General features: G+C 41.7%; 1 protein-coding gene across 3 annotated transcripts in view; it reads left to right on the top strand.

Annotated features, from left to right (window-relative positions):
- FILIP1 (filamin A interacting protein 1) overlaps positions 1–25,817 on the top strand; it is a 196,085-nt gene extending 170,268 nt beyond the window's left edge. For 2 of the 3 annotated variants that reach the window (XM_081251493.1, XM_081251495.1), the window contains 2 exons: positions 6,790–9,595; positions 12,903–13,121. In XM_081251493.1, the coding sequence (XP_081107619.1) occupies positions 6,790–9,595; positions 12,903–13,109 (3,013 nt within the window). In that variant the 3' untranslated portion in view covers positions 13,110–13,121. Of the gene's footprint in view, positions 1–6,789; positions 9,596–12,902; positions 13,122–25,423 lie in introns of those variants that run through there. The other variant, XM_081251494.1, reaches the window with a different exon arrangement.
- Positions 25,818–27,999: the final 2,182 nt, after the last annotated feature.

The raw sequence follows: 27,999 nt of genomic DNA on the forward strand, positions 1-27,999 counted from the left end.
GGCTAAATTAACAAATATCTGTGGAACACAGTCAGAATGAGCTGCTTTTTCTAGCATAAGTTTGAGTAAGCATAAACAGATCCCAGTGAGGAAGAAAAAGTAGAAGTCTCTAACAAGCTTAATTATAAACATGGAAAGGAATGAAAGAATCACCCACAATCATAGAAATATGAGAGTCACATCATACAGTAAGGAAAATGAAAATATGACCAGACTCCAAACTAGCTGAGACTTGGGTGGAGAAAAGCTAAACATTACAAGAGGGTTAAAGCTTATTATGGAAAATTTCAAACATCTACAAAATAAAAAGAATAGTGTAATGATCTCCTATGAACCCAGCACTTAACTTCAACAATTAATCAACTCTTGACCAATCTGGTTTCATCTATCCTAACTCTGCTGGATTACTGTAATGTAAATTCCAGACATATCATTTCATTCATAAATATTTCAATATGTATTTCTAAAATGTAAGGATTCTTTTAAAAATATTGTCAAAATCCTTTATCACACCTAAAATTTAATAATAATTCCTTAACGTAATTTTTCCAATTGTCTTATTTTTAATAATTTGAATGAGACTCCAAACAGATTATAATTGGTTGGTATGTCTTCTAAATTTCTTTTAATCTATAGTTTCCCCTCCCCCATTCTTTTTTCTTAGAATTTATTTATTGAAGAAACTAGGTTTTTTATCCTGTATAGTCCCCTGCATTTTGGACTTTTCTGATTGCATCATCACAGTGTCATTTAGTATGTTTCACGCCCCTGTCTTTTCTGTAAACTAATGGTTATAGAAGCTCGATCTGATTCAGGCTCAATTTTTTTCGTAAGAAAATTTCTTGGGTGGAGGTCTATATATATGTATACAGTATCTGGCTGTTTCTCTTTTGGGAGACATTAATGAGCATTGCCCACACCCATTATTTTTATTTTTATTTTTTTTGCGGTACGCGGGCCTCTCACTGTTGTGGCCTCTCCCGTTGCGGAGCACAGGCTCCGGACACGCAGGCTCAGCGACCATGGCTCACGGGCTCAGCCGCTCCGCGGCATGTGGGATCTTCCCGGACCGGGGCACGAACCAGTGTCCCCTGCATCGGCAGGCAGACTCCCAACCACTGTGCCACCAGGGAAGCCCCCACACCCATTATTTTATTGGGGATTGCAAAATGGTGGTATTGTATAATTACTTCTTTATTTATTATTCTATCATTATTAGCTGGACTATTTCTTTAAAGAAAAACAAAGAGCTTTAAAGTTAAGTGGGAACATGCTAATATCTCTCATATACATATGAGGTTAAAAATGTTGACGCTGCCCTACCTGTGTCCTGTGTCCACATCATCGCTGTTTCTCCTTCCTTTCACAATCAAGATCTCAAATCATTAGTCTCAGGTACTTGTCTCCATTTTTTCCCCCCCTTTGGTTTTTCTTCAGCTAAGCTTTATTTTGTATTTTGTTCCCTAACCCCACTAAAACCGCTTAAGTGAAGTACTGTCGCTATCCGTGTTGACATATCAAATGGAAGAAGTTTTCTTTAAATTTGAATTTAAATGAAAACAAGGAGCATTTTCCTGTCTCTCACTGGGTCCCTCCAAAGTATTGCAGTATGGACATGCCCCATTCCTGCCCTCTTGGCGTCTGCAAATCCACTATTGCCTGGATTCCCTCCTGACTCTCTGGCTCTCCCCGCTCAGCCTCTCTCATTAAGTTCCTTGATGTTTTCTCATTTCAGTGTCTTTTTTCTGTCCTTGGTCCTCTTTCTCTCTGATGTCTCACACCTCTTACTCCTCTCATCCTCTCTCATGGCTTTCGATTGCACCCATCACTGGACACTCCCAGTCTGTAACTTTGGCCCAGATCCATCTCCTGATCTCCTGGGTACCAATAAGCATTTCACTTGTAGGTTCCAACAACCTCAAAGTCAATGTGCCTTTTAAAAATTTTATTCTGTTTTTGGCCGCGTTGGGTCTTCGTTGCTGCACACGGGCTTTCTCTAGTTGCGGCGAGCAGGGGCTACTCTTCCCTGCGGTGTGCGGGCTCCTCACTGCTGTGGCTTCTCTTGTTGCGGAGCACGGGCTCTAGGCGCGCGGGCTTCAGTAGTTGTGGCGCGCGGGCTCTAGAGCGCAGGCTCAGTAGTTGCGGCGCACAGGCTTAGGTGCTCCGTGGCATGTGGGATCTTCCTGGACCAGGGCTTAAACCCGTGTCCCCTGCATTGGCAGGCAGATTCTTAACAGTTGCACCAGCAGGGAAACCCCGATGTATCTTTTTTGGAGCATCATGATCATCCCCTCCAAGGCTGTTTCTCTTCTATTAGCCTGTATGTGACAAGCACTGACAGCAAACAAATAACCCCGTCCAGAAGCAGCAGAGTCTGTCCAAATTTCTCCCTCTCCATCCTCACTCAGTCTGTTACCAAACCCTATGACCTCTGTCTCCTGAAGATCGCCACGTGAACCCCCTTCTCTTTTTCTTCAATGACATAACCTTAGTTCAGACTCCGTTTCTCAGCTCCTGCTTTCTCAGGAGCTCCTAACTGATCTCCAGCTTCTCCACACCTGTCGAACTTCCTCATATTCTGAATCCCAAGTTCAGAGTCATCCTCTTAGCCCGCTGGGGGCTTTGTTTGCTTGACGTTCCTTTCCAACCTCCTTTCCTTCCACTGTTCCCACAGGTACCCTTCACTTTAGTTGAGTTACCTTTGGGGTCTATTTCCCAGTTCTGTGCTTTTACGTGCTGTTTCCACTAGACTCCTATTTTAGGCTTTGCAGGCCACATACAGCGTATGCGTCTTCTTCTTCGTTACGTTTTACAAGGCTTTAAAAATGTAAGAACAATTTTTAGCTCCAGGCCTGTCTAGATACTGGCCCTGATCTAGATTTGGCCCACAGACAATACTGCTAACCCCTGGTCTAGAGGGCCCTTTCCCTGCCTTCTCTACTTACTTAGCTCCTACTTAGCTTTTAAGACGCAGGTTAAGAGTCACCTCCTCCTAGAAGCCTCCCTGACTCCACTCCCCTGATATGACTTAGCTGCCCTTGCTCTGGTTTCCCACAGAGGTAGATGCTTCCTCTGCATGTCTTTGTCTCTGTATTGGTTTAATTGTTCTGGTCTTTATAGAGTAAATGCCTTCGGGGCAAGAACTGTGTCTTTTTTTTTTTTTACTTTATATGCCTTGCAGAGTGCCCGGCACAAAGTAAATGTTCAGTAAATGATCGTCAAATGAGTAAACAAGAAGAGGTGTGACCAACAGCACTGGCAGATGGCATTTACTGAGAACGTTCTGTGGGCTGGCCACTGTCTAAGCACTTTACAGAGGCCATTTGCTTTAGTCTTCACAACAGAGGCACAAAGAAGTTAAGGATTTGGCCGAGCACATTCGAATTTCAGCAAGACTTTTGAGAAGGCCTTTTGCGATCATCTTCAACAAATGTGGAAAGAGCTCACCATCAGCCACATTCTAGGTGCTGGGGCTGAAGCAGTGAATAAAATACACAAAAAACCCTCCTTTCAAGGTGTTTACAGTTTAGAGAAGAATGACAGTCAATTAAAAAAAAAGAATAAGTAAAATGTATAGTGTATTAGATGGTAATAAGTGCTCTGGAGAAAAAGACAGCAGAAGAAGAAAATAGGAAGTTCTACCATGAAATGCACAACACAAATAAGGTTGGCAAAGCAGGCATCCCTGAGAGGGGATAATTGTACAAAGACTTGAAGGAAATGAAGGAGTGATCTAGTAGAATATCTCAAGGATAAAAGAAAAAGTTTTAAGAGGTGAAGTCACAGAAGTAGGAGGAAAAGAGTGATGATGTGGGACCTTTTAGGCCATTGTGATGATTTGGGCTTGGAGCTGAGGAATGACACGATCTGATTCACCCTTTTTAAATCAACGCTGGCTCCTGGACAGAGGATAGATGAGGGTGAGCAAGAGTGGAAGTTGAGAGTCAGGTTAGGTCACTATTGCAATAATACAGATAAGGGATGACAGTGGCGTGGGCCAGGGTAAGAGCAATAGCGGGATGAGAAGTAATTGGATTTGGGATGTATTTTGAAGGTAGAGTTGACAAGATTTATTGAAGAAGTGAATGTGGGCTTGTGAGAGAAGGACAGAACGCAAGGATGACTCTAGATCTGGGGCCCAAGCATCTGGAAGAATTTGGTGTAGTTGACTGACATGAGGAAGACGTGGTTGGAACAGGTGCAAGGGAGGGCTGGGAGCTCAGAGAGATAATGACTAACAGCCCCGCGGGCTCATGGGTGACTGATGACAATGGCCCTGCTGCTGCTGAATGGGTTGAAGTCAGCAGCAGGGAGAGCTTGACTGTGTTTGAAGGGCTCTGTGCATTGACCTGTCTTTCTGTTAATCACTGGCCATTGTGTTGCCATTGACACAGTGCTAGATATAAACTGATATACTGGGTGACAAAACAGTCCAAGGAGGATCTTGACAATTCCAGAAGGATAGGTGAATCAAGTAAGATGAAGTTAACCTAAACAAACACAAAGTCTTGTGAATTTCAGCTGTTCAAGCAATAGCTGTTTGAGGAATAGCGTTGTTAAAAGCACACTCTGGTCAAACAGATCGGGTCCAAAATCCCAACCTGCCTCTTCTTAGTCCTGTTCCCATGATTATGTAAAAGGACTTCCTTATTTATAAAATGGCATAGTAATGCCTTGCTCAAAGTGTTGTTACGAAAATGAAATGAAATAATAAAACACACAGCCTAGGGTGTAACAGATAGTTGGTAAATAAAATGTTTTAGTATCAAAAAACCTTTCTTCCTATCCTTTATTTTTTTTAAAAATTAAGTATTAGTAAATATTTGAGTTTGGAGTGGGCTTTTACGAGCCTCTTGAAATAATATTAGGACTCAAGGTTTTCTCATACCTGAAACATTACTTCCCTGGAACAAGTTTTCTTGTCAGCCGGAATTCCACCTGAAAATGTTAGCTGTCTTCTGTTTAGTTTGACAACTTCTGCTTTCAGCTCTTTCTGCCTTAAGATTAATAACCTATTTTATGTTTTCAATCATACTTTAAGTCACTCTTTTATATTTGTTTACAACTTTTCTCCCTTTATCTGAATCTTAGGACACTTTGCAGGGCTTTTAATATTATTTTTCTTAAAATATTTTAAAACTGAGATATAATTTATATATTAAAAAATTCACCAATTTTAATTATACGTTTTGATGAGTTTTGATAAATGTGTCCACCATAACAGTCAGAACACCGAAATCCTCTTATTTTGCTCCTTCAGTAGCATAATTACATGGAAATGCCCCATAATGTACAGTAAATTGTTTAAAGCACAAAGTGAAATTGTAACTATTAGAAAATTGTTTGTGCAATAGTCATTATGCTTTGTGAATAGTTGCACAATGATGTGATAATGCTTCTGAATGCTTGTTTAATGTAAAAAAAAAAAAAGGGATTTCTAGACATAGGGGAAAAAGAAAAAAAAAAACACCTGAAAGTGGAATGCCAAATTGACTGGAAAAGTAGATAAAAAGGTTGCTCATCCACCAGGACTGAGGATAGACAGACCATCAGGGGTACCTTTCTAGTCCACACAGAGAAGGCTCCCTCTCTCATGTGAGGTTTCCCACTTAGGAGGAATTCCTCTTCTCCCAGAGCTGATGACTAGGATGACCATATTTTTAAGAGAGGGCATTGCTAATGAGATCAGAGACGTTCATTGTCTAATAGCCACTAGTAATATCCAATTACTGGCCTAGTAACAACCATAACATACATTCGACAAAAATTTATACTCAGCTCAGCACTGTAAGGACTTTAGTTCACAGAGCCCTATGTAGGTGGCTTGAGCTTTATTTCTAGCTCAAGCTTATTTATTTGTTCTTCCTTTCTTCCATTTATCCATTCAGTCAATATTTCTCGAGCACCTCCTATGTGTCAGGCTTTGTGCTAGGGGGTGAACAAGGACCTGGCACCCACTCTCACAGAACTTTCATGAACAGAGGTAGGCAGACATTAAAAACTTATAAGTTGATAAGTGTTATAAAAGAAGACTGCAGGGTATAATGAGAGTTTCTAAGAGGCTCTGACTTAGTCAGTTTGGTCAGGGAAGGCTTCCTGAAGGGAGTGGCATTTGAGTGAGACTCAAAGAATAAAAAGTTCAACCAGATATGTTCATGTGTGTGTGTGTGTATGTGTCAGGGAGAAAGGAAGAGCAGGGAGGTACTTCTAAGCAGAGGGTCCAGCATATTTGAGGAATGTGTGGAGCTTAGATAACAGGTGAGAGATCAGCTTGAGATCAACCTGCCCAGGTGGTCAGGAATCACATCAGTCTGGGCCTTGTTATGGATTTCATGCCTCTACTCTTAAAGCAATAGGAAGCCATGGGAGTGTTGACTTAAAAAAACACACAACGTGAGAGTTGCAAATTAAGCTTTACTGGGGGCAAAATGAGGACTGCAGCCCCAAGACAGCATTTCAGATAACTGAGAAACTGCTCCAAGGAGGCGAGGGGTGAACCAGGACATATAGGAGTTTTTCAACAAAAGGGCAGGTAGTCGGAACGTCAAAAGATGATTGTTAATTAAAGACTGACTTCTGATTAGCTTCATTAATGGCTATTTGTTAAACCTTCATACTGCAGTAATTGATAAGGGATTTATTGTAACAGCATTTTATTTTTATGTAATACCTAAGAGAAACTTATTTGCAGACTCATCTTTTAATATGTATATGAAATATTTATGTATGGTATAATATATAAAGTTTAATGTAATAAAATAGAATATTTTAATATATTTTGTTTTCTAGGTTGAAAAAACTCCTCGAACAAGAAAAGGCTTACCAAGCCCGCAAAGAAAAGGAAAATGCTAAGCGGCTCAACAAACTGAGAGATGAGCTTGTGAAACTCAAGTCCTTTGCACTCATGCTGGTGGATGAAAGGCAGATGCATATCGAGCAACTTGGCCTGCAAAGCCAGAAAGTACAGGACCTGACTCAGAAACTGAGGGAAGAGGAAGAAAAGCTCAAAGCCATCACTTCTAAATCCAAAGAAGACAGGCAGAAATTGCTCAAGTTGGAAGTGGATTTTGAACACAAGGCTTCGAGGTTTTCCCAGGAGCATGAAGAGATGAGCGCTAAGTTGGCCAATCAGGAGTCTCACAACAGGCAGCTCAGACTCAGGCTGGTTGGCTTGACTCAAAGAATCGAGGAGCTGGAAGAGACCAACAAAAATCTTCAAAAGGCAGAAGTAGAACTTCAGGAGCTAAGAGATAAAATTGCCAAAGGGGAATGTGGCAACTCCAGTCTCATGGCAGAAGTGGAAAAGCTTCGGAAGCGCGTGCTTGAGATGGAGGGTAAAGATGAGGAGATCACGAAAACCGAATCCCAGTGCAGGGGACTGAGGAAGAAGCTCCAGGAGGAAGAGCACCATAGCCGGGAGCTCAGGCTTGAAGTTGAGAAGCTACAGGTGAGAATGTCTGAACTGGAGAAACTGGAAGAAGCATTCAGCAAAAGTAAATCGGAGTGCACCCAGCTGCATTTAAATCTGGAGAAAGAAAAGAACTTAACCAAGGACCTGCTCAATGAGTTGGAGGTAGTCAAGAGTCGGGTTAAAGAACTGGAATGTTCTGAAAGTCGATTGGAAAAGGCTGAATTAAGCCTAAAAGACGATCTGACAAAGTTGAAGTCCTTTACCGTGATGCTGGTTGACGAAAGAAAAAATATGATGGAAAAAATAAAGCAAGAAGAGAGAAAAGTGGATGGACTCAATAAAAATTTTAAGGTGGAACAAGGCAAGGTTATGGATGTGACGGAAAAACTCATCGAAGAAAGTAAGAAGCTTTTAAAACTGAAATCTGAAATGGAGGAAAAGGTATACAATTTGACAAAAGAGAGAGATGAGTTAATAGGCAAACTGAAAAGTGAAGAGGAAAAATCCTCTGAATTAAGCTGCAGTGTTGACTTATTAAAGAAGAGACTTGATGGGATAGAGGAGGTGGAGAGAGAAATAACAAGAGGAAGGTCTCGAAAAGGACCTGAGCTCGCCTGCCCAGAAGGTAACAAAATTAAGGAGCTAACACTTGAAATCGAGAGGTTGAAGAAACGTCTCCAGCAACTGGAGGTGGTGGAAGGGGATCTGATGAAGACGGAAGATGAGTACGGCCAGCTGGAGCAGAAGTTTAGAAGCGAGCAGGATAAGGCCAACTTCCTCTCTCAGCAACTAGAGGAGATAAAACACCAGATCGCCAAGAATAAAGCAATAGAGAAAGGTGAGGTGGTGAGCCAGGAAGCCGAGCTGAGACACAGGTTTCGGTTGGAAGAAGCTAAAAGTCGAGACTTAAAAGCAGAAGTCCAAGCCCTTAAAGAGAAGATTCATGAATTGATGAACAAAGAAGATCAGCTTTCTCAGCTCCAAGTGGATTATTCTGTCCTCCAGCAAAGATTTATGGAAGAGGAAAATAAGAACAAGAACATGGGGCAGGAGGTCCTCAATCTGACCAAAGAGTTGGAGCTGTCCAAGCGGTACAGCCGCGCCCTCCGACCCAGTGTGAACGGGAGGAGGATGGTGGATGTCCCCGTGACGTCTACCGGCGTCCAGACAGATGCTGTCGGCAGCGAAGCGGCGGAGGAGGACACGCCAGCAGTGTTTATACGCAAATCCTTTCAAGAAGAAAACCATATCATGAGTAACCTTCGACAGGTGGGACTGAAGAAACCTGTGGAACGTTCCTCTGTCCTAGACAGGTATCCGCCCGCGGCCAACGAGCTCACCATGAGGAAGTCTTGGATCCCATGGATGAGGAAAAGGGAGAATGGGCCCCCGGTGACTCAAGAGAAGGGGCCTCGAGCCGGTTCCAGCCCGGGGCACCCAGGAGAGCTGGTTCTTTCGCCCAAGCAGGGCCAGCCCCTGCACATTCGAGTGACGCCGGACCATGAGAACAGCACTGCCACTTTGGAGATTACGAGCCCCACAGCAGAAGAATTTTTTTCCAGTACCACCGTCATTCCCACCCTAGGGAATCAGAAACCGAGGATAACCATTATCCCATCACCAAATGTCATGTCTCAGAAGCAGAAAAGCGGAGATGCTCCTCTCAGCACGGAGCGAGCCATGTCCCCAGTCACAATTACTACCTTCTCCAGAGAGAAGACACCAGAAAGCGGAAGAGGGCCGTTTGCGGACAGGCCCACGTCCCCCATTCAGATCATGACCGTGTCCACATCGGCGGCCCCGGCGGACATCGCTGTCCCTCCCGAATCCCAGGAAATGCCCGTGGGAAGGACTGTCCTCAAGGTCACCCCGGAGAAACAGACTGTGCCAGCCCCAGTCCGGAAGTACAACTCCAATGCCAATATCATAACCACGGAAGACAATAAAATTCACATTCACTTAGGTTCTCAGTTTAAGCGCGCCCCTGGGACTGCGGCTGAGGGAGCCAGCCCGGTGATTACCGTCCGACCCGTCAGCGTGGCCGCGGAGAAGGAGGTGTCCACCGGCACAGTCCTTCGCTCGCCCAGGAGCCACGTCTCGGCTCGCCCTGGCGCGAGCAAAGTGACCAGCACCATCACCATTACACCGGTCACGACCTCATCGGCCAGAGGAACCCAGTCAGTGGTGAGTAGAGGGGGCTCCACAGTTCACGCCAAGGCGGGCGGCGCGGGGGTAGTGATAACAACGCAGTGCCCAGAATACAGCAAAAGCACGTGCCTCGGCTCCACCCGGACCCACTACGAGCTGTTTCCTAGGGGACTGTCTACATCAAGAAATAGGAGTAAAAAGTGGCCTAATACGTTATGAATTTGAGCCAGTTATGAGGGCTAATTTTTCTTTCACATCAATTATGGAGACTCCAAAAATCCTTGCAAAGATGGCCTCTTGCAGTGTCAGGATATGGGAATAATGAGGTTTAAAATTTGGTTTTTAGGTTTACAGTATTTTGAAAAATGGAGACTGGGGAGAAATGGTCAATATGCAGAAAATAATTAAAACCGCTCCTAGGTTGGGCTTCCCTGGTGGTGCAGTGGTTAAGAATCCGCCTGCCAATGCAGGGGACACGGGTTCAAGCCCTGGTCCGGGAAGATCCCACATGCCGCGGAGCAACGAAGCCCGTGTGCCACAGCTACTGAGCCCTGAGCGCCACAACTACTGAAGCCCGCGCGCCTAGAGCCCGTGCTCTGCAACAAGAGAAGCCACCTCAGTGAGAAGTCCTCGCACCGCAAGGAAGAGTAGCCCCCACTCACCGCAACTAGAGAAAGCCTGCCTGCAGCAACTAAGACCCAACACAGCCAAAAAATATAAATAAATAAATAAATAAATAAATAAACGATTCCTGGGTTATATTTCTAGAACCTAAAATATTTAAAATACATTTACATATGGTCATAGTCATACTTTATTCGAAAAGTAAGATTAAAAGATTATTATATCCAAAACTATTTTTAAAGTAATAAAGAAGTGAGTTTATATTTCTAAACACTATATTTTATTAATAGTATCGTGCAGAGAGCAGGTGCTCGATAAATATTTAGTTAATACCAGCTGGGAGGCTAAATGAAGGGTTATAAAAAAGCATGTCCAAAGTATAAAAGCCAGAACTTAAAAATAAATTCTATTTTTCAAAATACCTCCAGTGATTTTCTTCATTTATTGAGAACAATTGGTAGATGAAATTATAGAAGAGCATGCACTACTTAGATATTAGTTTAAACTAATAGACTAGAAATTATGATTCCTAATCTCTGAATAAATTCTGCAGCATATATTAGAAACTCTTAAGAAGGAGAGGAAGCTTATTATTTAAGTATAGAAACTGTGGCTCATTTTCCCATATCTTCACTATAATTTACTTTAATCCTCTGTGCACAAGCATAGACCCAAGACAGGCTCCAAAGTGTGAATTACTCACTAACTGCTTTGCCAGTAAAGCTTTTTGTTATTGGCTCGATGGGAGCTGAATAGCATTCAGAACTGCTCACCCTTCTCAAATGGTTCAATGCTGCTTTTATTTAAGCAACACAGCGTAGCCTGGATTTTTATAAAAGCTAGTGGAGGTGTAATTGTTGTAATTTAGAGCAGATCTTCTGCTGGAACATCTTATTCCCATTTTTAAGGGTCAGGTCAAGTGAGGCTTCCCTTCTGTAGGAAAATTTTGGATTACTGACTAAAGCCCCTACACAAATAGGATTTCAAAACAACTGTCTAAGATTTCTAAGGCCTAAATGATGATTCACATACTTCAGGTATATCAGATCCCGTAAGATCAAGGGCAACAAAAAGTTTGGGAATACCCCTCTTAGAAATCGTATAGTGTGGCTAGTTCATTTGCGCATTTATTCAACATTTCTTGACCATTAGCAGCGCTTTAGGCATGGGGTTAGGTGCTGACTGTAAAGAGGACCTGTCGAAGTTCTTGGCTTAGTGGGAGAGGCAGGATTGAAACCTCCTTAGTGGTTCTGTGAGATGGGTATGTACAAAGGAACAAGCAGAGAAGGCTTCACCGGGGGAAGAGAAGAGGTCTTCACAGATGCAGAGAGAGGGCAGCGTGCGCACAGGCGCGGAGATGGCGATGTGAGGACCTGGCTTGCTGGGGAAGGTGAGCAGTCCCTTTGCGCTGCAGCGGCTGGGGCTGGAGACAAAACGCAGGAGAAGAAAAGGAGAGGCACACTGGGGTCAGATACTGAAGATGTGTGGGTCTTTTTATGAAACTGACGTTTAATCTCAGAGGGTAGACGAAGGGACCCAGAAACAAGGTAATGATTTTTAAAACTACATTATTTATGTGTTCGGTATGTCTGTGAAACCATTTAAAGGATAAAATTGGAGGAAATAGAGGCTGAGGGCTGGAGATGGTGTAGGCTTGAACTGTGGTAGCGAGAATGAGGACAGAAACATACTGAAGACGGAGCTGAGGATTTCATGACAAACTGAGTACAGAGGGCGGCTCTGAGGTCTCTGGCTTGGCGGTAGAGGTGGCTAAAACGAGAAACCCAGGGGGACTACTGTTTGGGGGAGAAGTTAAGTAACGTTTGGGGCCTGTTATAATTGAGATGCCTGAGGGACACTGAAAATCTCTAGCGTGCGGTTGGAAATCCGGATGTGCATTTAAGGAGAGCACTGAAGACTCGAGGTCCTGGGACTCAGCAACATGTGGGTGACAACTGAGGCGATTCTCAGGGTGAATGTGAAAAATGAAAACAGGGCCAAGGATGGAGCATGGTGACACCCACATTTAGAAGGCAGGCAAGCTGGAACCCGGAGCCAGCGCCAGAGTGCAAAGGAGTCGTCAGAGACAGGAGGGGGATGGGTGAGACCCAAGTAAGAATCACAGCAGGAGAGTTTTCGGAGCACTTCAAGAAGGGTGGTGTGGGGGAATTTTGCGGCAGTCCAGTGGTTAGGACTCCGAGCTTTCACTGCAGGGGGCACGGGTTCATTCCTGGCCGAGGAACTAAGATCCTGCATGCCATGCGGCATGGCAAAAAAAAAAAAAAAAGAGGGTGTGGTCAGCAGTGACAATACAGAAGAGAGAAGATCTGGCCTCCTTAGGAGGGGAAAGGAGAGCGGCTTCGTGTCAAGCGAGTGGGGTGATTTGGGGGACAGTAGGAGTAAAGATGCCTGAGTATCCGCAGGGGGTCCTGCAGCTTCTCTGTGAAGTAGGAGTGAAGGTCGTCTTCAGTAAGGGTAGAGGAGGCAGGTCAGGGGCTTGAGAAGAGAACGAAGAGTGCACAGGCGCTCCGGGAGAGGGAAGGGGGGCGACTGCAGCGGACTAGACACCAACTCCCACTTGCTCCCGATAATCTGACCTGGAGAGGGGTCGTCTGTGGGCAGTTCTGGGGCAAGAGCCCTGCTTCGGCTCAGACGGATGGCATTTCCGGGGGAAACTCACCGACACTGTCCTTGCGTTTCTGTATTTTCTCTCTTACAGTCGGGACAAGACGGGTCATCCCAGCGGCCTACACCCACCCGCATTCCTATGTCAAAAGGTATGAAAGCAGGAAAGGCAGTAGTGGCAGCCCCAGGAGCAGGAAATCTGACCAAATTCGAGCCTCGAGCTGAGACTCAGTCTATGAAAATAGAGCTGAAGAAATCTGCAGCCGGCAGCGCTACCTCTCCTGGAGGGGGGAAGGGCTGAGGGCAGTGGCGGAGGGGGTATGTCGTGCAGATGCTACTGCTGCTCTCTGTTCGTGCCGACTCTCTACATGTACTAATTTAAGTTTTCAATATCTTGTTCATAAAATAATCAACTAATAGCCATGTGTCTTTCCTATGTTGTGGATTTGTTTTGATGCTGGGGAACAGAACTAACTAGCAAAACTACCGTGTGCTGTGTGCTTTGCGGAGGGTGCTGGGCCCCAGGCAGGGCCTGACTTCTAGACCCAGTTTTGCTTCTAGAAAGTGGACCCATTAGTTACATCAGTGAGATATGGGGGCTGGGTCACAGCCTCTCCAAAGCCAGCTCCTAATTGTCAATCAAATATAATAGGCTTTGTTCCACCATAATTGATTTTTCAAAACTCTTTTATGAAATAGGAAATAGGTTAACAATTGTCATTTGCCTCTATCAGATTCCAAATTTGCTTCATGTGCTGGAGACAAACAAACAAACAAAACCCCCCAAACAAAACCCATCTCCTAGTTATCACAGGGCCTGGACCTCTAAGGTTTTGCAAAAACAAAAGCCTCTGAGACGATTTCAGGAAACAATTTGAATGTGAAATAAAATGGAAACGAAATATGGAATACTAAAAACAGAGCTTTACTTATTTGTGTGAGTGTGTACTGTAAAGATTTTGGAATTTGAGAACCGTTCATGTCAGACTCATGCTCTATTCAAGTGTGCGACTGATTTAAATTGTGGAGCAGTTTGAATAGAGCTGCCAAATGGCCCTTTACAGCTCAAGAGAGGTTGTAATGGATAGAAAATAGCGACAGTAAATTTTGAGACATTGTTGCCAAGAAATAAAATGACATCATGCATAGCTTAATTGAATTGAAACATTTTCACAGTCAAGTGTGGACTTGACTTTGCAAGTATAGAACCAGATCATGATTGTGTGTGTGTGTGTGCGCGCGCGTGTGTGTGTGTGGTGTGGCGAAGTGTATTATTATTACCTGTGTTTGTATCATTGTTAATTTTAAGCATGTTTTCATAAGCATGAAGAGTGTGTGAATGCAGAATGCCAGTGTCTGAGAGAAGATTAACCATGTTGACATGGACATGGTGCTTGGTAGTCAAATAACCACAGATGAGCTCAAGGCTGATAACCCCCAGCTTAGCATCTTAGGTCACGGGCAGGCAGAACTTTGTCGAAATCTTTGAGGCAATTGGGTGAACTTTACAATCACACAATGAGTATTAAGTTACAGGTTGCTATTTTCTGCTTCTAAATTGTGAGGTTTCCAGAATCATTTGAATAGTCCCTGCTCCTGATATTAGGTCAAAGGTAGATTTCTTTTAAAGATATTTGATTGGTTTTTAGCCCAGGAGTCACCGTGCTTCATGGTATAGAGACTGTCCTCTGAGTTCTTTCCACACCGTTCTTCCTGTCCCTTGTAGAACTCGGGCTCAAATTGTAGATGACGGAGATGGACCCCTCACAATATTCTCATTTACTTCATCAGATCACCGTTGCCTACAGCTCAGTTCTCAGCAAATGTATTTTAAAATATCGAGCAACTATGGGACACATGCCCTAATAATGGAATTTCAAGGCGGAAGGAGAGGGAGACTGAGAAAAAAAGACTTTATGAAATACGGTTTTGAACAAGTTTAAACAATATATCTTGCCATTTCGAATACTGGCTCGTGTCTTTTTGAAAGGGAATTTCCCCCTTTTGTAAAGTGGACTTTATCCCTTTCAGAAACAAGGACGCCCCACTGTTTATCAAATGCCTCCCTGGCATTTAGCCTATTTAGTGTTACTGTACATGCTGTATTTGAGCAAACGAAGGTGTCAGAGCGAAACACTGTGTTCTGTTTTATACTACCTGCCATTCTTCAGTGACCCTTATCCCAATCAAGTGTCACTGCTGCTGTTTTGCTTTTTTACCTGCTCACACCACGCTTATGTCGGTTCTGCCCGGAAGCTTCATTCCATCTGCAGGGAGAGGCTGTAAGAGCTTAACCATGAGTGGACAGGATGTTTATACATCTGGATCTTGGCATACAGCCACCTGCAAAGGACAACCGCTAAGAAAACTTGGCGGCACGACACATATTCGCTTTTCGGAAATGATAACGTGCAACTGCCGTGGCAGTTTTCCTTTGTAATTTTAGAACCAACTCCACATTTATTGGCTAGCTTTGTTTTAAACTGCATGTTAGAAATGAAATCCACCGAGGATTGGAGGTGGAGGATTCAATGCACTCCAACTCCGGCTTCTATGTGTGAGTATAATGTTTTGAAGGTGCAGTTTCATGTGCTTTTATAAGAGTGAATGGGACGAAACAGTTAGAGCCTTGTCCCTGTCCTGAAACAGTACTGTGTAGTGAAGTAGCAGGGGTCTCACTAGGGCAGCTATGAACACCTGCTGTCAGGGCTCGTCCTGGGGAGGGAGGGGTGCCATTTCCATAGATTTCAGTGTGGCGGCTCCCTCTGGGGACATGCAGGGCCCCATCCACACAGCTACAGAGGCAGCCCTGCTCTTACCCTCCTGAGAATAATTTTTTTTTTTTTTTTTTTTTTTGCGGTCCGCGGGCCTCTCACTGCCGTGGCCTCCCTCTCCCGTTGCGGAGCACAGGCTCCGGACGCGCAGGCTCAGCGGCCGTGGCTCACGGGCTCAGCCGCTCCGCGGCACGCGGGATCTTCCCGGACCGGGGCACGAACCCGCGTCCCCTGCATTGGCAGGCGGACTCTCAACCACTGCGCCACCAGGGAAGCCCCCCTGAGAATAATTGTTGTGTGTTGGCTGTTTCCACATTCTACGATGGTGGCCACGTAGCATGCATGGTACCAGAAACATTCCAAGATGGGACACGGCCCAAAAGGTATTTATCATTTCTTGAAAATGACTTTCCTGTCTAGGTCACCTGCTTAAACAGAGTCATTCAGTTTCTACTGGCATCTTTATTATATTTTCATTGAGGACAGGTTAATGGGGAACAGCTGGGCTGTCTGGAGATTTTAGTGTACTCGTTAAGGGTAGGGTGTTACCATTTCTCTCAGTTGAATGTCTTTAAGAAAGAAGTGAACACATAGCTTTGAGGTGCACTGTGGGAAGAGTATAATTTCAGGGAAACAAAAACCTGTCCAAGAATGGGAGATGCACAAAGATTTGAATTTCTCATTCCCTTCATAGATTTGGAGTACTGGGGAGAGAGCAAGACTTTCCTGATTGGGAAAACCCCAGGGATATTAGATGAGAAGGGCACGTTTATGTGGGCAGCAGGAGGGCAGAGAGAGAGAGGAAGACGTAACAGGATGAGCACAGGGAGGGCTTCCCAGTAAACAGGAATGCATTATTCCCAAACCTCCCTAACCCAGCCGATGGTCAGTGTTTCCCCCCTACTTCCTACCCCGGTCTCATCCTTGGTTATCTCCTCACCCTCTGCTCTTTCAGCTTCTCCTTTTTACCTGTTACCTCCACATAGGATGTAAATATGCTCTGGCCTCTTCCGTTTCAGCACAGCTTTTCCTTCAGCCATGCAGTCCTCTACAGTTAACTGCCCTGACCCCTTCCCTGCCTGCCCGGGTGGAGCCACTGTCCCAATGCTCAGCCTTTTCTGCCTCCACTTCCACTGTTCCCATGGATTCTTTAATTATTCTTTATTTTTGTGAAAGTAACTCATATACAGTTAACATACAAGCCGGTGCTAAAAGACATGAAAACCGCTGTTCCTCACCTCACACCCCCTTTCCAAACTCAGCTCCACTCCCTAGAGGAAATGATTTCTCACTCTAAATTGATAAATTGTGGATATCTTTGTCTTCCCATTATTGTTTTGATGTTTGAGAATTTCGTCCTCTGACATGTCTCCTCCCTTCCCTTTTCCCCATCCTCACAATATGACTGCATCACACATTTTTTGATAAATCAGCAGCCAGCAGCCAGCCTGTTTCATGTTCATATGTTTACAGTGTAAATTTAAATATTGTTCCCTGCTGAGCCAAGTAGTGTACTATGATTACGTTTCCTTCCTCTTACCATGTTCCCCCTTCAAAAGAATAATTGCTTTCATTTTTCATCTGCTTGCTTTTCTGTGTATCTATCTGTATTTCTTCCAAATGCTCCAATAGATCTACCAAACACCTATGAGTAATTTTTCCAAACACTTAAGCACATCAGTTTCATACTTTTCCCTGGAGGCCTTACTAGTTCAACCCTCTGCTTCCCTACTTAGTCTGGAACGCTTGTCCTTTACGTCTGCTGCTCAGCTGTTGTCCTGTTGCCTACATTGAATCCGCTGTTTCCTGGATTTCTTCTACTTCTTTTGCTTACCTGTTTGTCTGTCTGTCTATCTATCTATCTATCTATCTATCTATCTACCTACCTATCAAAGCGCATCTTCTAGTAGTTTCTACAGAGAAAAATCCTCCAGTAACCTTCCTGAGGCAGGCTACCTGCATTCTGGGAACAGATCAGGGAGATGAAGTGGAGAATCTCACAGTTTAGGCACTCCCTTGCATTCAGCCCATTCTTGTACCTAGGTCCAGAACTTGTCAGGTCAGCTTTTTCAGAGAATAAACCCCGGATCTCTGTAAGGGTGACAGGAGAGTGAGGTTATGCGCCTCTCCCTCTGTGACTGAGACATCTAATCTCCTTTGGATTCCTTGAACTCCTCTGACTGCCCCGCCTCAGTCTCCCTTGCTGGCTCCTTATTGTATGCATGCATTTTTTTTAAATTGAAGTATAGTTGATTTACAATGTTGTGTTAATCACTGCTGTACAGCAAAGTGATTCAGTTACACATATATATACATTCTTTTTTTCATATTCTTTTCCATTATGATTTATCACAGGATATTGAATATAGTTCCCTGCGCTATACAGTAGGACCTTGTTGTTTATCCATTCTATATATAAAAGTTTACATCTGCTAATCCCAGCCTCCCAATCCATCCCTCCCCCAACCCCCTCCCCCTTGGCAACCACAAGTCTGTTCTCTATGTCCCTGATTCTGTTTCTGTTTCATAGATAGGCTCATTTGTATCATATTTTAGATTCCACATATAAGTGATATCATATGGTGTGTGTCTCTCTCTGTCTGACTTCCTTCACTTAGTATGATCACCTCTAGGTCCATCCATGTTGCTTGTGCATGCATCTTAAGGGTTGCTGTTCTCCTCATCTTTTCAAAAGCCATTTGCCTACACTACATGCTCATTCTGGTTCCTTTATTCACCCTTGTGGCTTCAGTTATCTCCCATATGCTGATGACGACCAAACCTCTATCTCCAGCCATGCACTCACGTGGCACTGTACATCTCCAACTTAGTTCGTCTCAAAGCCATTCTCAACAACCCCTCCATCCCTCTTCCAAGTTTTTTCCTTCTCCTATAATTCTCCACCTCAGCAGGAACGACCTGAGCTACCCAGTCACTCAAGAAAGCCAGAAGCCACTTCAGGCCCCTCCTTCCCACTCGCCCACCCAGGAGACCCATTCAGCAAGTCTCTCATACCCCTGTCAAACCCCTGACACCTGAGGCGGCTGCACCCACATCTCCATTTTCCCCATCACTGCCTGAGTGGAGGTTCTAACTGCTTCTCATCTGGATGACTCTAATACTCCCCCAACTGGCCCCATAATCTCCAGCCTCAACATTTCCTGATTCATTTTTCATTTTGTTTTTCAAAGTGCAAGTTGATCATCTCACTCCTCTATTTGAAGCCCTCCCAAGGTTCCTCATTATCCACAGCATGCAAAGCCAGCTCCCTGGTGTGGCACTCAAGGCTCTGTGATCTGGCTCCCTACCTCCCCACCCTCCCTTTCCCTCGCCTGGACTCCCACCCCCAGGCCCACAGAATGCCCTGCACAGTGGCCAGATCACCTCCCCTTGACTTGCTCAACTTGTTTCTTCTCCCTGCATTGCCCTTCCTCCGACATTTCCTTCTGGTGGTTTTGTCCTCTGTTCGAAATCTCTTTTAAGAACTTTGCCTCCGTGAACAAGACAGGCCATTATTTCAGAATCTAAGCCAGGGTTTAAAGCCTGTCATTTTTTTACATTTTTACAGCAAATGCTGTAAAAAAAAAACTTGGTACTTACTGTAGAGAAAGAAAACTAACAGTCAAAGGATGGCTGGGAGTTGGAGAAGAAAGAGGTGTTCTTGCTTCCTCCCTAGTCTGCAATACAAACCTGTGAGAGTGATACAGAGGTTGCTGACACATCATGACACATGTGAGAACACAGAGGGAAAGAGGGAGCAGAATTAGGGGAGGTCCGGGTGCTGCCCTTGTGGATGGCGTAAGTTACCGCTATTTCCCTCCAAAGGCTCCGTGGCAGGTAATGGATGCAAAACAGCCAGGAGTCCTGGACTGGGGAGTTCTCGCCTCTGCAGCTATCACACGTGTGGAGAACTAAGGGGGCCTGGGGGCTTCCTGTGAAGCACAAACATAAATGAATCATTTACGAATGGCCCATCCTCTCTTACTCCCCCAGAGGAGCATGAAAGCACCTCAGGAAAGAAAAAGCTCCAGGTGATGTGTCATGCTTTTCAGTTTCATGAAGGACCCTCTAAAATAGATCAGAGAGGCTTCTGTTTGAAGGGATCCAACTCCACCACCCATAAGCAGGGTTTAGCTTGAGGATGGATATTAAGGCGAACATGGAGAGAAGGTGGATCGCTGAACAACGGACTAGATTCCTGACACAGGACTGACCAGGAGATCAGAGGAAGGCTGTGTTACCTTTGGCAAACCACCTTACCTTGGCTTGTGGCTTAGCATTCAGCTATGATCTTTTATGATTCGGGCATTCCTCCTCAGAGTGGTAAGGTGAGATGCTTCACTCTTGTTCAGTAAGCAACTTAAAAGAGTCTGCCATAATGCTTTTCCTAAGAACTAATAATTAATTGCTTATCTGGTAAAAGTAGTTTGGGCCTCTCTACTTGTGCTAATATTATGTATGTGTGATGGACAGACTTGCAAAGCCAAGGGCTGTTTAGAAATGAACTAGACTTTAGAGGTCAAGAAGATAATTATCCTTATTATTAAAGATGAAAACAAAAACAAAACAAGAAAACCCCCAACACTTAGAGTGTCTCATTATCTTATTAATGATGAAGCCAGGGCTTCAGTTTCTCCCAGTACCTTATTCAGGATTTCATACGAGTAAACTACTTCAAGTGAACAAAGTGTATATTCATACATAGACTAAAAATACCCGCTCAATGGGCCAAAATAATATTGCCAAAGGATTTGAGATATTGAGCTCTCTACATAGAAACCCTGTGTGTCAAAGTTCTCATAACAGCAATTTGATGAATAGTATCCTTATCTAAAAAACACAGTGCCCTTCTCAATTTTCACACATAATGTTATATTCCATGCTATCCTGTGACCAACCGTAGACTTAGATCAACCTAAGCTGATCTCAGCATCTGGCATCTAACACCTGTGTCTAAAAAGTAGAACCTGAGCATGCTTGGCTCAGGTACTTAGCTATTTTTCCACCATTTAGTTTTTATTTATAATTAATGTTATCTATGGGATAACTAGTTCCAATTTGCTTGTATCTGGGGAACAGTGATCTGTGTGAGAGGTAACAATTAACTTGCTTGAAAAAAAATCTACCAATCATAACTGCGATGATTGGTAACTCCTGCAACCTGGGGGGCGGGCGAGGGGAAGATTTGGCCTGATGATGGAGTGGAAAATGTTCTGTAAGGAAGCAAATAAACTCTTAGGTGGTTGAGAAACCTCAAGAGAGTTTGTATCATCTGATTCCATAGTTTCCTGAAGCAAATGACAGAACTGATTAGCGGAAGTATTTTTAATTAGCCGAGCTGAATCCAAAAGAAGAATACAAGTCCAAATCAACAGAGGAAGTTTATTGGATTTCCTATTTAAAACAGATGTTTTATCAGAACTCTGATTAACGTCTGAATGTGATAGTAACAGGACTGAATACTGAAGCAGTTTCTTAAAATGAACCTTAAAAGTAAACAATATCTAGGCACTCCTACATCTAAAAGGTGTAGAGAATGCGGACATTTTTGCAGGAGGATAAACCCCCCTACAGGCAGCAAGGTCAAAGCTGGGGTTTAGTAGCTGGTGGAGGAAGAAAGGCATAGCCCTAAGCCGGTGCCTTGCACTCCAGGCAGAGCTCCTGGGGATAGGAGCCATGGAACACGGAACAGGCCCTGTGCCGGCCAAACTGATGCAGAATCCAACAGGAAATGTTTTCTGTAACACTGGTGTACAGTTTCCTGTGAATAAAGCAGCCCTCCTTTGCTGATGCAAAGTCCTGCTATAAATTGAACTTCTGCTTTGCTTTGTCTTTGGTATATGAATTTGGAGGCTATCAAAGTGGTGTGGTCTCATTTACTAGAGTTGATTTTTAAAATTCAGAGCTCAAGAGTTCCCTTGAGGCTTGGCAGGGTATAAACATAGACACTGCTCTGGAGGAAGGCACTGGCTTTTCAGGGAATACATCTTTCTTACTCCACAGCCAAAGGGTTCTCCTGGGAGGAATCAGAATTCCAGTTTGTTACCAGGTTGCCCCACTGTAGCACTCAAGAGACATTCTCCCCCACATTTCTCCTCAAATCCTGTCTTATGTATACAACTTTGGATCTCAAGTCATCTGGCTGGCCAGTAGTTTTGGGGATACCACCCAAGTAGGATAAATAAGTCATCTTTGTAAGGTCAGAAATCAAGTGTAATTAGGAATTGATAATCCGTTAAACTTCCTTTCCATGGAAGTTATCTAATAGCTAGTGTAATAAAAGAATGAATTCATTTCACAATAATATTATGAAAACAATGTATTTAATGTGTTACATGAAGCTTCTCAAGAAAAAAAACTTCAAGATAACACTTGAGAGAAACACATAGAGGAAAAAGTGCTTTGGTCAACTGTTAATATAAAAATATATGTAAAAATCCGGTGTCCCCATGTACATATGCTGATTAAGATTTAGAGGGTTTTTTTCTTCTTCCAGTTAGAAAAATGGAAATTGTTATTAAATATCTACACAACAGAGGGCCCCCAATTTAAATGTTTCGCTATTTTGAGTTTGCTGATAGAGGTGGTAATTAAGTGTGGCTTTGGTCTCAATCTTCCTCATGTATTCTACAGATTACTAATGTCAGAAAAGTGGTATCTGTAAAAAGAGTAAAATTTAGATTACAGAATTACATCTGATTGTACTTAGTTCACCTTAGAGGTCCCAAATGACTTATTTGGGTCTTATTTTGAAGATGAAATGAAGACAGAATAGTAGATGGAAAAAGATTTGCTCGCTGACTTTGTAACTTCAATAAAATCTATAACATTATTTTATTGTACTAAATCATAAAAAAGAAAAGGAAGAGACTTGGGAATTCTGTCTTTAAAAAAAAACGCACAAATAATGGCATTAATCCCCGAAGCATCTTTATTTTATTATTATTTTTGCTGGCAACCATGAACTCCTTATGCATCAGATAGTTTTGCTGTGTAATGTCACCTCAAAATTTAATACCTTAAAACAACCTTTTTTATTTCTCATAAGTGTGTGTATTGGCTGGGTGATTCTTATCTGAGTCAGTTTACAGATTTGGGGAAAACATAGATAATAAGCAAACATAGATTTAACAAATATGCTTAATATATTTCAAATGATAGAGCCACTATCATATAGATCTTATCTCACCATCTTTAGAGACAAGACGAAATATGTCTCTATGTTATAAAATAAAATAACTTGGGCTTGTTTTACTTTAAGTAAATTTTCTGTACATGAATACTAAACCCCATCTTTTATTATTGAAGTTGAATAAAATAAAATAAACTCTCTTATTTGGCATTGTCAAGTACTTGTGAGATAGTCTTTTTAGTAACATAATCTGATTAATAGCATTAATATATATATATCATGCATGGATTACCAGTTTGCTACCTTAAAAATAATAATAAGATGTAATGGTCCAACCAAGACATTGTTTCTATTTATGTACTCTTGCCATATGTATTTTCACCAAATACTAATTCTAAAAAGCTATTCTTATTATTTTTCTAAATTGGAATATAGTTGACTTACAATGCTGTGTTACTTTCTACTGTACAGCAAAGAGAATCAGTTATACATATACGTATATCCACTCTTTTTTAGATTCTTTTCTCATATAGGTCATTACAGAGTATTGAGCAGAGGTCCCTGTGCTATACAGTAGGTTCTTATTAGTTATCTATTTTATATATAGTTGTGTGTATATGTCACTCCCAATCTCCCAGTTTATCCCTCCCTCCCCCCTTCCCTCCTGGTAACCATAAAATTGTTTTCTACGTCTGTGACTCTATTTCTGTTTTGTAAATAAATTTGTTTGTACCAGTTTTTTAGATTCCACCTATAGGTAATATCATATGATATTTGTCTTTCTCTGTCTGACTTACTTCACTCAGTATGACAGTCTCTAGATCCATCCATGTTGCTGCAAATGGCACAACTTCGTTTTCCTTTTTATGGCTGAGTAATAAATAGTCCATTGTATATATATACCACATCTTCTTTATGCATTCATCTGTCAGTGGACACGTAGGTTGCTTCCATGTCCTGGCTATTGTAAATAGTGCTGCAATGAACATTGGGGTGCATATATCTTAAAAAGTCATTATTATTACGGAAACTATAAAATGCTAGGATTAGGAGAAGGCAACTCCAGGAATTTAGAGGTTTGCACACTCAGGGGGAGAGAAGAAGGTACTGTAGTAAAATAATATTAGCCCTGCCAGGGATTTGAGAGATGATTTCTGATACCCTCATTTTGTAATGAGGAAACAAAGGCACAGGCATTCTGAATTACATGTACAATAAGAACAGTTCTAGATTTCACTCTTTTAAATGTATGTTTCCTATGATCTCTTAAGGGAGGAAAATGGGGAAGATACTTTAATTCTATTAAGGAGGTTTGAGACCTACGTCTTTTCCCTCTTTGAAACCTACTATAGAAATTTTTAAAAAGAAAAAGTGTTGAGTGAGAAATAACATTTTAATGTGAGACCTTGATTTTTACCTGCATAATATTTTATTTAGTGTTTTTAGCTTTTACCTGAAGGTTTTGATACAATTTTAGGCCCCGAAAAAATTTGAGGCTAGAACAATTTTCCAAAGGTAAAACGAGATAATGATTTTTATGGGTTTCTGGCACAGTAAAAAATCATATCTATGTCTTAAAAGCTTTTCAAAACCTTCATAGCTAGTTATTATTAAGTATATAAAACATTTATGTATTTACTTTATCTGTTTTATCCCAAATTCAATTCGGAAAGGTCAAGGGAAGGAATGGAAATATCTCCACCTAGTGGTCAGTGTGAAGTAAACCTCTAGGTCTATGACATAATGAGCTTTAATTAATGTTTACTTAGATATTTTATTAATTATCCATGTTAAAAAATGTAAATAGTAAGAATTTGAGACTAACATGAAAATAATAAGTGGAAATTTCCTGACGCTATTCATAAACATTGACATCAGTTGACCGGGAGGTAATACATTCTTCAGACAGAGAAACCATTTGAGGCTTAGTTATTTCTTTCCTCTGCTCTTTATCTCAGCAAAGGCAGGGCTCTGCTTCATTTTGCTCACCAATGTAGTTCCATGCCCAGCACAGTGATGGGCATGTAGTAGGGCCTCAATGACATAATGAAAAAAAAAGATGATAAATGTTCACAGAGGCATAAAGGTTAAAAATGAAATCAATCAAATAAAAAGAAATATTACTCATTGTGGCTGGTACTGTTCTAATTGTTATTTCTGAATCTATTTTTATTTACTTTTATAAAAATGAATTCAGATTTAAGAGCATATGCAGAATTATGCAAAAAGAAGCAGTCAGAGACAAAAATGAGTCATCTGTATTTAGTGACTTCTTGGGAATAATGAATATTTCCTTATTAAAACTCAAATCTACACCCATAAACAAATAAAAGTATGTGACTATCGTTCAGAACAGAAATTCTAGGCAATAGTCTGGTTTCCACTGTGGGGCTTGTATATAGTAATGACTGTCTTTGTGTTCAGTGCTTTGCTCGGGTAAAATCAATCGAATATTGTTAGAATATTAGGCATGGTTTCTAAAAATCTTCAAGAATTTAGGGGTAAGGCTCCTATGTCAATATAAAGAACTTACCCAAGAATAGGAAAGATTTTCGGGAGAAGCTATTGGGCTCATGCACCTATTTTTGTTTGTTTTCTTGTTTAACACCTATGGTCTTTTAGTGAAATGATATGGTATTGACCCTCACATAAACTACTGATTTGAGTCTCAGTTTAATTGAAAATGCCGTATCTTTCTTCTCTTTGTAGAAAGCATCATCATCCACCAGTTACGTATGAACTCCAGATGAAATGGTAAACCGAGCACACACTGGGTGTGTGTACTTCTTCTGAATCCCTGTTGAATGGATAGTATTTCTCCAGCTCTCCACCATCACTAAGGTCCTCTATGCTACTGATCATGACTGGAAATAATTTTCTACTTCCAGTGAATTTTTTTGAGGATACAAATGTAAAAACTGAACATGGTGTTGCTGACAATATAAAAATACGTAGCATGAGAGCAATTCAATCTTCATGTCAAAATAAATTTCTCTTCCTTTTGCAAAGCTTTCAGGTCCATGGGCACATGCTGTGTAATTTATTTTTATAATACACTTTGTAATATGATTTTTTCCTAAAGTGTTTCCTTTTTCATAGTCTATGGCACATGTATCTGTAGAATACATTGTCAGTTCTTCAAAGTATTGGTATTGGTGCATTCAAAATGGTAACCTGTACTTATTTTCTTTCATCAATTTGTTATTTCTGAAAAAAAAAAAACAGGAAGTACAACACTCTACATATTTCCTGGGGTAAATTCAAGAGGTAAATCCAAAGCAGGAGATTCTGGAAGAGGTGTTATTATTGTTTGTACAGTGCCGTGGTTCTGATCATGGTTCAACACTAACAAATAACACTGACTTAAGAGCTTAATTTTAAATACTTAAGCCAGTTTTTAAAGTTGCTCTTTCTAGTGTTCTGTGCCCAAAACCCTGGATGAATTGGTTTTCATATGGAAGAAATTAATAGAAGGAGCTGTATGAGTTTAACCAGTAAGACTTACAGGAACACCTTCTACTGACAGTTCAATTATATTTCTGTTTGCATTGTTTACTTATATGTACAGGACTTATAATAAGGACTGTGATATCAGGATATTTCTCACAATCTACCCAAATGAAAGCCTGAAAATAAAAACTGACCTAGATGCTATCAGCATCTTTTTAAAATATAGTAGGAGAAATCCCAAGATAGATAACATTTTTTTTTTCTTGATAGCTAGGATTTGGACAGGATTTCATAACCACATATAGGTTAGAGAATATATTCTTTAAAGATTCAAAGCAAACATACAGTACTCAAATCTCGGTGTCAGACCTGCTGTTGAATTTAGCTTTATGTGAAAATATGCATCAGAAATCTACTTGAAACCCTAATAGTATAGGTTTTTTTTTAAAAAAAGACTTTGCTAATATGGACATGTTTTCAATAAGGTCTTTAAAAAGATAACTGAAAGATAACTGAAGAGTTGACACATTTTCTAGGTGCAGAAATCATGTATCATGTCACTTTTCTGAGATTAAAGAAAGAATGCTTCTGAGTGTCACAAGGATAACTAGAAAGCACACAAGTAATACTATTGGCCCATTTCTCCAGTCCACAGCTTCATCCAGGTTCCTAAGGCCACAGAGGGAAATCCACACTGAATCTCTGGAACAGAAACATTACGTTTTAAGGTATACCTTGTGGAATTAGCACATCATATTCAGTAGCTATTATAAATTAAATAACTATATTTTATGTAAAATTAGTTTTGATTTTTGTAAGTAAAAGAAATGCTACAGTAGGTTTGTCCTAGCATGAATGATTGTGAATGCATCACAGACCTGCAAGGCTTTCATTACTGATTAAAAACACTAGAGTGTGTATGTGTGAAGATTTAAAAAATTACTATGGCTTTTGATTTCTGAAAATGTTTCTGAACTGTAAAGACAATTTCAATGAGAAAAGGGTTTTATTTAGTATTGTTTTTTTTTTTTTTTTTGCGGTACGTGGGCCTCTCACTGTTGTGGCCTCTCCCGTTGCGGAGCACAGGCTCCGGATGCACAGGCTCAGCGGCCATGGCTCACGGGCCCAGCTGCTCCGCGGCATATGGGATCCTCCCGGACCGGGGCACGAACCCGTATCCCCTGCATCGGCAGGCGGACTCTCAACCACTGCACCACCAGGGAGGCCCAGTATTGTTGTATTTTTTGACTCACAGTTAAGTTCCCTATTTGCCAATGCTTATACTTCTGATGGCAAAAATATTCTGATGTATCACAAACTAGCATCTGACGCAAATAACTTTCTGAACATGTGGGAATTTTATTACACTAAGAGTGAACAGGCTAGAGGATAAAACTTTAAATACTTTTTGACTTTAATTTAAAATATTACAAATAATTTATATATATTTGGATCGAAAGTTTTTGCTTCTCCTGCATTTATAATGAAATTTGGTACTTGCAAAGCAGAGTGAGGGTGATGGTATGATCCAAGTCATTCAGATGGATACAGAGCTCTTTTCTGCCTCTGCTATGGTTAAGTCCTTTCTTTAAACTCTAATGGAATCTGAGTGACAGATGAGTAAAATTAACCTAAATTAATAAAAAAATTGTCTTTATATAAAATAATAGAATATTAAAAATTAACAGAAAATAGAAAACACCAAATAGTCCTATCCTTATCTAATGAGTAAACAAACAAGATCATAAATAGTCATATTCCAATATCAACATCCAATTGAAAAAATTGCCTCCCATGTGCAATCCTGGCACCATCCCAGACTCACATGATTTCTA

Source organism: Mesoplodon bidens (assembly GCF_964165515.1).
Source record: "Mesoplodon bidens genome assembly, chromosome: 12".
Lineage (NCBI taxonomy): Eukaryota > Metazoa > Chordata > Mammalia > Artiodactyla > Ziphiidae > Mesoplodon > Mesoplodon bidens.